This window comes from Macaca fascicularis, chromosome 6 (assembly GCF_037993035.2).
Source record: "Macaca fascicularis isolate 582-1 chromosome 6, T2T-MFA8v1.1".
Classification (NCBI taxonomy): domain Eukaryota; kingdom Metazoa; phylum Chordata; class Mammalia; order Primates; family Cercopithecidae; genus Macaca; species Macaca fascicularis.
Genome location: NC_088380.1, coordinates 107,280,870 through 107,294,774, shown reverse-complemented (window position 1 = coordinate 107,294,774; position 13,905 = coordinate 107,280,870). Strand labels below are relative to the sequence as shown.

The 13,905-nt window shown below is 34.8% G+C and overlaps 1 protein-coding gene across 4 annotated transcripts in view; it reads left to right on the top strand.

The window, feature by feature from the left end:
- The window catches only part of ST8SIA4 (ST8 alpha-N-acetyl-neuraminide alpha-2,8-sialyltransferase 4), a 101,484-nt gene that overhangs the window by 31,447 nt on the left and 56,132 nt on the right, over positions 1-13,905 (top strand). Inside the window, exon 4 of one of the 4 annotated variants that reach the window (XM_073995153.1) lies at positions 4,373-6,711. The exons of the other annotated variants lie outside the window; for them this stretch is intronic. Within the exon in view, the coding sequence (XP_073851254.1) occupies positions 4,373-4,460 (88 nt within the window). The 3' untranslated portion in view covers positions 4,461-6,711. Of the gene's footprint in view, positions 1-4,372; positions 6,712-13,905 lie in introns of those variants that run through there. 4 annotated transcript variants of the gene reach the window in all.

The window sequence follows — 13,905 nt, the reverse complement described above, 5'->3', positions numbered from 1 at the left end:
AGTGCCCAGCAAAGAGGGAAGCCCCTTATAAAACCATCAGATCTCTTGAGAAGTCACTCACTATCACAAGAACAGGATGGAGGAAACTCCCTCCATGAATCAACTATCTCTATCTGGTTCCTCTCATGACACCTGAGGGTTATGAGAACTACAATTCAAGATGAGATTTGAGTTGGGAGACAGCTAAATCCTATCAGACAAAAAGGATAAATTATGATGTCTATTACACAGTAGTATGACTATAGAAAGTTACAATGTATTGTATATTTCAAGATAGGTACAAGAAAAATTTTTGAATGTTATCACCAGAAAGAAATGAAAAAAAATGTTTAAAGTGATGAATATGGTAATTACTTTGATTTGATTGTTTTATAACCTACACATGCATTAAAACATCACACTGCACCCTGTAAATATATAGGATTATGATGTGTCAATTATAAACAAAAAATAAAGAGTGAATACTTTTTTTAAAAAAAGAATATAACTGCCAAGAAAAACCTGATACATTGAGGTATATATAATGTATTTATTGAATGGATAAATGAATGAGAAAATTAATGTAGGAGTTGAGGAAATTTTGGTTTGTATCTGCTGCCAGAGTTTTTAACACACTGAATTTCAACATTAGTACATAAGATAAAGCATATATAAAGATAATTTAAAACTTTACAAGAAAATACAGAACTATGAAGAGTGGTATAGTGAAATGTTCTAAAGATTAGGAATCAGAAAACCTGGGTTCCTATTAATTACTATAAGTGTAATATTAGAAAACCATCAGTATTTTCATTGTTCAGTGAGGTCAATAATAATAGGCCTGTTAACAGCAGAGTGATTTTCTCACTTATCAGATGAGAACATAGTAAAGAAAAGCACAAACTGTAAAATGAAACTGATAATAAGTGATGCTAAAGGACGTCTTGTTTAAGTTCATTGTCATAGGTAAAACTTAAAATTGGCATTGCATTTTCTAACAGCCATGGCTAAAAGGGAAGCCTGATGACTAGAGATGCAAATTATCATTGTCTGATATGAATAAGAAGACAAACTTTCCCTGGTACAATGCTGGTACAATGCGTTTTTATAACTCAATCAATTCTTTATTCTCCACTGGTGGATAATTTACAACAAGCTTTAAATCACCTTCTTGACCTTCTTTGAATGCTAACTCTTTTATAAGAAAATAGACTTTTCTGGAACAGAAAAAATATCTTTTCCTTTTCTACATGTTCACAATGAATGGCCTTAAGGCTTTTTTTAATTTTTTTTATTTTTTTATTATACTTCAAGTTCTATGGTACATGTGCACAACGTGCAGGTTTGTTACATATGTATACTTGTGCCATGTTGGTGTGCTGCACCCATCAACTCGTCAGCACCCATCAACTCTTCATTTACATCAGGTATAACTCCCAATGCCATCCCTCTCCGCTCCCCGCTCCCCATAATAGGCCCCGGTGTGTGATGTTCCCCTTCCCGAGTCCAAGTGATCTCATTGTTCAGTTCCCACTTATGAGTGAGAACATGCAGTGTTTGGTTTTCTGTTCTTGCGATAGTTTGCTGAGAATGATGGCTTCCAGCTGCATCCATGTCCCTACAAAGGACACGAATTCATCCTTTTTTATGGCTGCATAGTATTCCATGGTGTATATGTGCCATATTTTCTTAATCCAGTCTGTCATTGATGGACATTTGGGATGATTCCAAGTCTTTGCTATTGTGAATAGTGCCACAATAAACATACGTGTGCATGTGTCTTTATAGCAGCATGATTTATAATCCTTTGGGTATATACCAGGTAATGAGATGGCTGGGTCATATGGTATTTCTAGTTCTAGATCCTTGAGAAATTGCCATACTGTTTTAAACAATGGTTGAACCAGCTAACAATCTCACCAACAGTGTAAAAATGTTCCTATTTCTCCACATCCTCTCCAGCACCTGTTGTTTCCTGACTTTTTAGTGATTGTCATTCTAACTGGTATGAGATGGTATCTTATTGTGGTTTTGATTTGCATTTCTCTGATGGCCAGTGATGACAAGCATTTTTTCATGTATCTGTTGACGGTAGGCATGTCTTCTTTTGAGAAATGTCTGTTCATATCCTTTGCCCACTTTTTGATGGGGTTGTTTGTTTTTTTCTTGTGAATTTGTTTGAGTTCTTTGTAGGTTCTGGATATTAGCCCTTTGTCAGATGAGTAGATTGCAAAAATTTTCTCCCATTCTGTAGGTTGCCTGTTCACTCTGATAGTAGTTTCTTTTGCTGTGCAGAAGCTCTTTAGTTTAATTAGATCCAATTTGTCAATTATAGCTTTTGTTGTCATTGCTTTTGGTGTTTTAGACACGAAGTCCTTGCCCAAGCCTATGTCCTGAATGGTATTACCTAGGTTTTCTTCTAGGATTTTAATGGTTTTAGGCCTGACATTTAAGTCTCTAATCCATCTTGAATTAATTTTCTTATAAGGAGTAAAGAAAGCATCCAGATTCAGCTTTCTACTTATGGCTAGCCAATTTTCCCAGCACCATTTATTAAATAGGGAATCCTTTCCCCATTTCTTGCTTTTCTCAAGTTTGTGAAAGATCAGATAGCTGTAGATGTGTGGTATTATTTCTGAGGGCTCTGTTCTGTTCCATTGGTCTATATCTCTGTTTTGGTACCAGTACCATGCTGTTTTGGTTACTGTAGCCTTGTAGTATAGTTTGAAGTCAGGTAGCATGATGCCTCCAGCTTTGTTCTTTTGGGTTAGGATTGTCTTGGCAATGCTGGCTCTTTTTTGGTTCCATATGAACTTTAAAGTAGTTTTTTCCGATTCTGTGAAGAAACTCATTGGTAGCTAATGGGGATGGCATTGAATCTATAAATTACCTTGGGCAGTATGGCCATTTTCCCAATATTGATTCTTTCTATCCATGAGCATGGAATGTTCTTCCATTTGTTTGTGTCCTCTTTTATTTCACTGAGCAGTGGTTTGTAGTTCTCCTTGAAGAGGTCCTTTACATCCCTTGTAAGTTAGATTCCTAGGTATTTTATTCTCTTTGAAGCTATTGTGAATGGAAGTTCATTCATGATTTGGCTCTCTGTTTGTCTGTTACTGGTGTATAAGAATGCTTGTGATTTTTGCACATTGATTTTGTATCCCGAGACATTGCTGAAGTTGCTTATCATCTTAAGGAGATTTTGGGCTGAGACAATGGGGTTTTCTAAATATACAATCATGTCATCTGCAAACAGGGACAATTTAACTTCTTTTTTTTGTAACTGAATACCCTTTATTTCTTTCTCTTGCCTGATTGCCCTAGGCAGAGCTTCCAACACTATGTTGAATAGGAGTGGTGATAGAGGGCATCCCTGTCTTGTGCCAGTTTTCAAAGGGAATGCTTCCAGTTTTTGCCCATTCGGTATGATATTGGCTGTGGGTTTGTCATAAATAGCTCTTATGATTTTGAGATACGTTCCATCAATACCAAATTTATTGAGAGTTTTCAGCATGAAGGGCTGTTGAATTTTGTCAAAGGCCTTTTCTGCATCTATTGAGATAATCATGTGTTTTTTGTCTTTGGTTCTGTTTATATGCTGGATTATGTTTATTGATTTGCGTATGTAGAACCAGCCTGCACCCCAGGGATGAAGCCCACTTGATCATGGTGGATAAGCTTTTTGATGTGCTGCTGTACTGGATCCGGTTTGCCAGTATTTTATTGAGTATTTTTGCATCGATGTTCATCAGGGATATTGGTCTAAAATTCTCTTTTTGTGTGTGTGTCTCTGCCAGGCTTTGCTATCAGGATGATGTTGGCTTCAAAAAAATCAGTTAGGGAGAATTCTCTCTTTTTCTACTGATTGGAATTGTTTCAGAAGGAATGGTACCAGCTCCTCCTTGTACCTCTGGTAGAATTCAGCTGTGAATCCATCTGGTCCTGGCCTTTTTTTGGTTGGTAGGCTATTAATTATTGCCTCAATTTCAGAGCCTGCTATTGGTCTATTCAGGGATTCAACTTCTTCCTGGGTTAGTTTTGGGAGAGTGTAAGTGTCCAGGAAATTATCCATTTCTTCTAGGTTTTCTACTTTATTTGCATAGAGGTGTTTATAGTATTCTCTGATGGTGGTTTGTATTTCTGTGGGGTCAGTGGTGATATCCCCTTTATCACTTTTTATTGCATTTATTTGAATCTTCTCTCTTTTCTTCTTTATTAGTCTTGCTAGCGGTCTATCAATTTTGTTGATCTTTTCAAAAACCCAGCTCCTGGATTCATTGATTTTTTGGAGGGTTTTTTGTGTCTCTATCTCCTTCAGTTCTGTTCTGATCTTAGAAGGAGAAATAAAATCCTTTACAGACAAGCAAATGCTTAGAGATTTTGTCACCACTAGGCCTGCCCTACAAGAGATCCTGAAGGAAGCACTAAACATGGAAAGGAACAACTGGTCCCAGCCATTGCAAAAACATGCCAAAATGTAAAGACCATCAATGCTAGGAAGAAACTGCAACAACTAACGAGCAAAATAACCAGCTAATATCACAACGACAGGATCAAGTTCATGCATAACAATATTTAACTTAAATGTAAATGGACTAAATGATCCAATTAAAAGACACAGACTGGCAAATTGGATAAAGAGTCAAGACCCATCAGTTTGCTGTATTCAGGAGACCCATCTCACATGCAGAGTCACACATAGGCTCAAAATAAAGGGATGGAGGAAGATCTACCAAGCAAATGAAGAACAGAAAAAAGCAGGAGTTGCAATCCTAGTCTCTGATAAAACAGACTTTAAACCATCAAAGATCAAAAGTGACAAAGAAGGCCATTACATAATGGTAAAGGGATCAATTCAACAGGAAGAGCTAACTATCCTAAATATATATGTGTCCAATATAGGAGCACCCAGATTCATAAAGCAAGTCCTTAGAGACTTACAAAGAGACTTAGACTCCCATACAATAATAATGGAAGACTTCAACACCCCACTGTCAACATTAGACAGATCAACGAGACAGAAAGTTAACAAGGATATCCCGGAATTGAACTCAACTCTGCACCAAGCGGACCTAATAGACATCTACGGAACTCTCCACCCCAAATCAATGGAATATACATACTTCTCAGCACCACATCGCACCTATTCTAAAATTGACCACATGGTTGGAAGTAAAGCACTCCTCAGCAAATGTAAAAGAGCAGAAATTATAACAAACTGTCTCTCAGACCACAGTGCAATCAAACTAGAACTCAGGAATAAGAAAATCAATCAAAATCTCTCAACTACATGGAAACTGAACAACCTGCTCCTGAATGACTACTGGGTATGTAACGAAATAAAGGCAGAAATAAAGATGTTCTTGAAACCAATGAGAACAAAGATACAACATACCAGAATCTCTGGGACACATTTAAAGCAGTGTGTAGAGGGAAATTTATAGCACTAAATGCCCACAAGAGAAAGCTGGAAAGATCTAAAATTGACACCCTAACATCACAATTAAAAGAACTAGAGAAGCAAGAGCAAACACATTCAAAAGCTAGCAGCAGGCAAGAAATAACTAAGATCAGGCCTTAAGGCTTTATCCTTCTATCTCACAAAGGATATGTATTTCCTTAACTCAAACAGGAAATAGCGAACAACTAAATCCATGATAGAGAGCTAAGTCTAGGGCACTAGAATGATTTTTTAAAAAATTACTACTAAAAAAAATAACGACTTATAGTTTAGGAATAGTAACATTGCTTATCTAATATTTGCTACACACATTTTCTCCAGTAGTTTTGCTTAATACCTTGTTCATGTTTTTGATCTATGAAATTTTATAATTTATATAAAACTAAATTGTGATTTTTGTTTATTGATTTTAAATGCAAAATTTGTGTTATATGTAGAAACATGATTTATATGTTGTTCTAATTATGATGTTTAAAATTTAACTTAAAACTACACATGAAATATGAAATATAAATTGTGATGAGAGGTACAGTTCTTTTTTTCTAATTCTGTCACTCCTCACACAGACATTATTTTATCTACAAGTAAAAATTTTTAAAAATGGAAATGATGACCATAAACTATCTAAAATTTTAAAACGTTTTAAATTTTCACCCATTTTCTAAAGCAAAGATTGTAAACAATTTTTCATATATAAGTCTAACAAAGATTTTTAAAATGTTTACTAGTCAGTGAAAAGTTACATTGATGTTGGCATTCCCATAAAATGCATTTGGAAATGTAAACTGTAAACAGCTTTTCCAAAAATCAAGTTAATGATGTCTTCCAAAGTCTTATAAATAAAATTAAATCATTGTACATCTGAATAATTATTCAAAATGTGAAGAAGAGGAATCTGAGGCAATGGGACCTGTAAGCACACAGACAAATACTTTCCATGATCTTAAGATGAGACTATTCACAATAGCAAAGACTTGGAACCAACCCAAATGTCCATCAATGATAGAAAGGATTAAGAAAATGTAGCACATACGCACCATGGAATATTATGCAGCCATCAAATAGGATGAGTTCATGTCCTTTGTAGGGACATGGATGAAACTGGAAACCATCATTCTGAGCAAACTATCACACGGACAGAAAACCAAACACTGCATGTTCTCACTCATAGGTAAGAATTGAACCATGAGAACACTTGGACACAGGGTGGGGAACATCACACACCAGGGCCAGTCATGGTGTGGGAGGGGGAGGGAGAGCATTAGGAAAAATACCTAAAGTAAATGACGAGTTAATGGGTGCAGCACACCAACATGGCACATGTATACATATGTCACAAACCTGCATGTTGTGCACGTGTACCCTAGAACTTAAAGTATAATAATAAAAAAAAAAGATAAGACAGAATTTGAGACCACCCTCTTGTTAGGTTCATAATGAACGTTCAAGGGGAAATGCCAAGACATGCTGACTTTAAATGATGAAGGATCATTACATCATGTTAAGAATTTGCATGGAATCTTACAGTCCAAGAGGGACCGCTGGAGTTTGTTGTTATGTTGGTTTGCTTTTTTGCTTGTTTGAGTTTTGTTGTCATTGTTATAAACAGAAGAGAAAAATACTGAGAAGTATAGAAACATGAACATATTAACACTTGGAAAGACCATAATAATAAACAGATAAAAAAGTATATGAAAGAGAAGGCACCCTAAATGAGGAAGATATTAGAGGAGGAAAAAAGTGATGACATTCAGATCATAGCAGTAAGTAAGATGATAACACCTAGTGTTGATGGTATGATTGCTATTAATGTGAAATATTATCGTTATCATTCCTCTTTGACATGAAATGGACATTAGCAAATGGTCAGTAGATCTATCCTTCCACAGATTTTCAAAATACAGCTACAGTTTTTGGTTTAAAGTACTTGTTATTTTTCAACTATCATATTTATCTGTAAATAAGACATAGGTAAAAAAAATGTACCCCAAAGCCAAACACAGATACACTTGTCAGTGCCTATTGTTTCCAGTTATGTGTAATTATAACTTTCACCTTCCTTATAATTGTTCTCCACTTCTTCATTCAGTGCTTTATCAGAAAGTTCAGATACAAATATAAAGAGCAAGTTTCGACTTTTCAGATGATCATACTCTGATGAAGGAAGTAAATTGTTACACTAACAATGTCCAAATTGCTTTATTAAAGGTACTCACAGAACTAGCCACTGATGATAAGGCAAAGGCAGGACATAAGCTCTCATTATTATTATGTGTAGCTTTACTAACTTATTAAAGATGTCAATCCCTGGACAAGTAACAAAATATGTCAGAGTTTAATACATAGTAGAATATAGATAACAGTAAGTACTTTTACACCAGAGCAGTGGAAACAATCAATTTGGCCTGGGAAATTAGGTAAAGCATTGAAATGGATATTAATCATTGGTTTTTAAGAACAAATACGACTTTTTCAGGCTTAAGACTAGGGTGTCTTAGGGAGGGAGGTAGTTTCAGGCAGAGACATCAACATAAATAAAGGAACACAAATAAACAAAGACATAGGGAGTCTGATAATATTTGAATCTAAGATAGGCAATAGGATGTATAAAACAAAAATTCTGAGTAGGGGAGGGAATAGTTGTGGAAGATCCAATTCGGAATCTTGACTGAAATTAATGAAGATGTTTGGTTAGGTTCATAACATGATTAAATGTACATTGTAAACATCAAAACACTATCTCTGAAACAGAGAATTGATAAAGTTGACAGTCCTTGTGGCAAGCAGCTGGTTACAGCAGTGTCTTTTAATATCTTTTCACAAAGATGATTAGTAATAGAATCGATTTTATATCATGATTTACTCCTCGTATTGTTTTCCCGACTGTGGCTACTAACCATGCACACATATATGGAAGTCTTCAACAAATTTTCTTAAAATGATGTTCAAGGAACACTGTCATTTTCTGTTATAATCCATTCTATCCTTTTTTACTCTTTCAAAATTAGCGATCAATGAGCACACAATTAATTCATGATCTACCAATGAATCTAGTTAATTGTTTGAAAAATAATAAGGATATTATTACAATACTAGTTCAAAGAAACATGGTGGTGCCTCAGCTGAGAATGTATCAGTAAGAACGTAAGAGAGGAAATATATTCAGGGGAAATTCTGAGAGGAATTTTTAGGGCTTTGTAATGAATCAGATACAGAGGATAAGAACATTATGGGGATCAGGCATTACAACTAAGTCAAAGTATGAACCTGTTAAAATAGAGCTTGAGAATGATCCCCTTATAATAAGTATGGTGTAATAAACGTGAAATTGTCTTGGCATACCTTATGATATCAGAAATTGAAACATTCATTTTTATACACTCATAATATTTTTCCCAATGCTTGATTGGTATTAGAATGCCTACATATTTTGAGCATTAAGCCGACCGTCTTTTTGGGACTCAGTATTGAATAAATAATATATAATAAGTTAAAAATAATTTTCAACCTTGGGTTATACTTTCAAAAAGATATTTATAAGAATGACAAGTGAATATGTTATTAAGGTTTTTTGTTTATTTAAACAAGAAAGTTAAATGTCAAAGTGACATTTCTGTGGCAATTTGATGATATAATCACTAAGAGTTAGATATTTTTCCTACAACCCCTCTAATGTACCCATTGTACATACTTTATCAACAGCATGAATTGCAAAGGGAAAAATTATAGTTTTTCTACCTTAGTTTTCTATCATGGGTGATTACAGTATCAACCATAGCAAATGTTGTTTCCTTCTTTTAAGTGTACAACATAATTTTAAAGGACTTAAGTACTATGCTGAATCAGTTCTTTTGTTAAACAGTAGTAACTGCTGCAACCACAGACCAATGGAGTAGTTTTACTGATTATTTTGGCAAGAATGTGTCATGATACATATATCTTGAGAATTCTCACTTGGTTCTCCAATCCCTAATTTTAAATATCCTAATTACAAACTTTTCTCAAAATTTTATTTTGTAATACACAGGGAATCTTTCAACAACTCATATTTTTTCCTTGCATTCCTTCAGGCAAATAGAAATTACACCTCTTTTTAATTACAAAGGCAGAATTTTGAGGGTATACCTAGTATTAATTCTATGTGCAATTTTAAGAAACATATTTATGATTCAAATATATTTTAGTTGACTACCATAAATACATTCATATTCACTTTCATGAAAAAAAGAAAACAATCATATGCTGATTCTTAATGGTCTGTGATAAATGGTGAAATTAATATGTCATATTTAAATTACTTTGACAATTCATGTAGTGTAACAGCAAGTTCCCAACAATGCTCATGAAGTTTAATGATGTATTTTTCACATCTATGTATATGTTTATTTGGCCCAGGTGTTAAAAAAAAGTTTGAGTGTAGAATCACATGTAGACTGCTTGGTTTTGAACCCTGGCTCTAGCACTTACAAACCAATGACGTTAGTCTGGTCACCCATCCTCTGTGTTTGTGCTTCAGGTTACTAATCTGTAAAGTATATATAATTGTAGTACTATTTATTTGCGTCCTTATGAGGTTAAATGTTTAAATTTATGTATATGTGTGTGTGTGAAATTTAGAAGAGGTCCTGGCATTTTTAAAGTCCTTTTCAAGTGTTAAAACAAAAACAAAGATGTCTTTGTAACATTTCATTAAAGAAAATTTTTTGCATAGTAATTTTTCTTATTATTATTATTTTTGAGACGGAGTCTCGCTCTGTCCCCCTGGCTGGAGGGCAGTGGCGCGATCTCCGCTCACTGTAAGCTCCGCCTCCCGGGTTCCCGCTATTCTCCTGCCTCAGCCTCCCGAGTAGCTGGGACTACAGGCGCCGGCAACCGTGCCCGGCTAATTTTTTGTATTTTTAGTAGAGACGGGGTTTCACCGTGGTCTTGATCTCCTGACCTTGTGATCCGCCCGCCTCGGCCTCCCAAAGTGCTGGGATTACAGGCGTGAGCCACCGCGCCCGACCCGCATAGTAATTATTTTTACTTACACAAACATCTTTCAGTTTACTCTTTGAAAGTAAATATGTGTGTTATATGTGATGGAAAAATGTGAACCTTAAACAGTTAATCAAGATATAGCACGTTTAACTTCAAATATTTCCATTCATTTTAGCAAATATTTTACACATCTTATTTCTTATTTCTCCTATGTTTTGGGCTTTGACTGATAGGCCCTGGAAACATAAAGAGAAAAGAGATATGTCTAAGGAATCCATATTCTGGTAGAAGAAACTAACATAACTATGTAATTAATCCACAGTGTGATAAATTCAGTGAGAGACAGACAGACACTATGTTAACATTGTGCCAATGAATACAAGACAACACTTAGTAAAACCAGTGTTAAAATGACATAATCTAAGGCTTGGTTCTTAATTCTGAAGGCACTGAGAATTACTATTGGCCATGCCCATGTGTCCTCAAGCTTAAGGGACAAGCTTATGCTTTCTAAAGCAGACTGAGATTCCAGAACACTAGATTTTAAATTTCATTCACTGGAAGTCTCAACAAACAGAATTATCATAATCAGTAAATGCGCATGTATGATTGGAGGAGTATGAGACTAAAGATTGTAAGACCATTTAAATTATAACAAAAATCTAAGCAAGGTATAACTAAAATTGGACAGTGGCAAGAAGAATAAATAGGAAGTGTCATATTTGGGTGGTAAGAAGAGTATATATAAGGCAGAATTTGGTGACCAAGAAGATATGGGGAATACAATGGGGAGCAAGATGTAAAAAGTCTCTGAGATGCTTGTATTTTGGTAACAGTAGAAGTAATAGTGGCATAGTATTAGAAAATAAAGAAAAAAGAAGTTTATGGAAGAGAAAAGAGAACACTACAGGTAATGACTTTCATTGTAAACATGCTGATTTGAAGTATCGTTGGGATAATAACTGAGGAGTTCAGTAACTGATTGAAACCCAGATAGGTGTTAGAGTTGGAGATAAAGATTTCCTTAACCATGCTAAGTGAAGGATGGGAGTAGTTGCGCTCCTGCAAGAGGTGAGGTGTGAATTGAGAGATAATATGGCTAGTAACAAAAATCTAGAAAATGCCAACAAGGAAAAATTAAGAATAAGGAGTGATCAATTGGACATTTTTTGCCTTTTTTTAAACTATTCAGTATCTGACAATTTCTTGTTATTTAAGGAGAACCTGTAAATATATAGAAAGGGGACCTGCTATCCACTACAAAAGCAAGAATTGATCAATATTTTCATTTCTCTCTGCCTAGCAGCACGGGAACAGAAATGTGGTCTAAACTAGTTTAACCACATTTTCCTAATTATGACTTTGGCTGGTGAAATGTGGGGTAAGAAAACTGGGTTTACTAGAAGTTCAGAGTTCCCTGATAGTGAGAAATCACGGTGTCCCTGACAGGGACATAACCCATTGTTTGGGGGCTATGATCTTTTTAGTGATTCTGTGGTCTAGCCAGGTTTCCAATAAATCACTTTTTTCTAAGTTAAGCCAGAGTTGGTTTCTGGGAGTTGGGTATGGACAAGAACAGAACAGAAACAAAGGAAATAGACACTATGCAAATGTCACAAGAAGTCATATTAAATAACAAACATTATAATAGTTGGTTGCTTTGTGGGATGCAATTTTTAAAATATAGTATTCAGTTATGTGTATGTTATGTGTCACTGATATTGCCATGTGCTTTGTACTGCATTTAATAAATGAGAGAACTTTACAAAATGATTACTGAACACCTAATATGAGATATTTTGGCAGTGGGAATAAGTAATGAACCAGACAAGATAGCTACCCGCATTAGTAGAACCTGAATTTTGTTGCCATTTCAGAATTTGCTGTTGGCTTTTATAAATATATTGTGAAGTCCCAGATAAAGAACAGCAGTTAACGCTTTACCCTTCGTTTTGCTTATTACAAGCAACTATGCATTGACAACCAGATGCCATTAGACTTTCTTTTTAATTGATAAAAGTAGTTACAAATTGTTGTCTTTATGATGTCTTATCATTTTAATTTATTCATTTTTGGTTCCTTTTACACTCTGCTCTATTTTTTTACCCTTTCTTGAAAAAACAAGTGCTAACTTGTAATTAGTCATACCATTCAAGTCTCCAAGGAGAAAGTTGATAAATGCAAAGTTTTAGTTTTATTTAAAATGTGGATTCACAAGGAAGCACTCTGACTATAAGCTCCTTTCCTGATTTTACAGATTCTTTTCTGTTGGTATGCTGAAGTTAATAAAGACAGTGTAAGACAGAGCTGTCCTTGCCGTTTGTCCTTAGCTGGAGTCCTGGGATATCTCTGTAATTTTAGGTCTTAGTTTAATCCATTGCTTTATATCAGAGAAGATAATTGTGATTTTATATTACATTTAAATAAATTAAAGATACTAATAGCATTTTAGCGATCTCATAATATTTTGAGATAATGCTTCCAGTATCCTCTTATTATTTATTTTGAGACTTGAGTTCCAGTGCTAAAGAAGATTTTTTTCTTTCAGCAATAACATTTGTTTAGGTGTAGTTTTTCATACTGGGCACATTTCTTATAAGATGTAAATCTCTTGAAGAGAAAGAAGATAAAAATTTACACATTTCAATATATTTATTTTAAAATTAAACTCAATGAGTGGTTTTTACTTCTCATTTTCACATAGAACCACTTTTTATTTTAGGAAAGAGAATATAGGCCACTGGTTTTATTGTAAAGAGTCTTGATTTGAATTCATGTGTTCTGAATTTTAGTACTGTACTTTTAAATGGCATCTCAGAAGTGCGTCATTTTTCTTCTTTCTTCTTTGCTTCCTTCTTCCCTCCCTCCTTTAGTGTGTGCACATCTACTATTAATTACCTAACCTTTTTTCCACACTTACATAGTAGGAAATCTCAGAATCAACCTTTTATTTTCCTTCACATTCTTTCCTATGTCTGTTTTCTTTGGTGGCTTTTCAGAGGATCACAACCTTCTGTATATTCCTACCAGGCAGTGACTTTCTGCATGCTGGAATTATCATCCTCTCCCACCCAAGACCCTACCTTTGGGGAGGAGTGTTTACAGAAGACTGAGGAAAGATGAAACCTTCACTTTAGCCAATTAGACTTTCAGACCAAACATAAGGTTCAACAAGGTGATGGAAGTCATAGCCATATCACCTTCACATATACAACTGAACTTGTGACCAAGTTCTTTGTATTTATTTTTTGCTTCCTTTCCATTCTTAGGGATTCAGTGTTACACAATATTTAAGAGCATGAGCTTAAAATCTGCCTCTACTACTTACAAACTATGTAATCTTGGACATATTTCTTGCAAATCAGTTTCCTCATCATTGGAAAACAGCAATAGTGACTATCTCATTGGCTTATTGTGAGAATCACATATATTACATGCAAAGCACAGAAAATGCTCCCTGGCACATCACAAATGTTCAATACAAG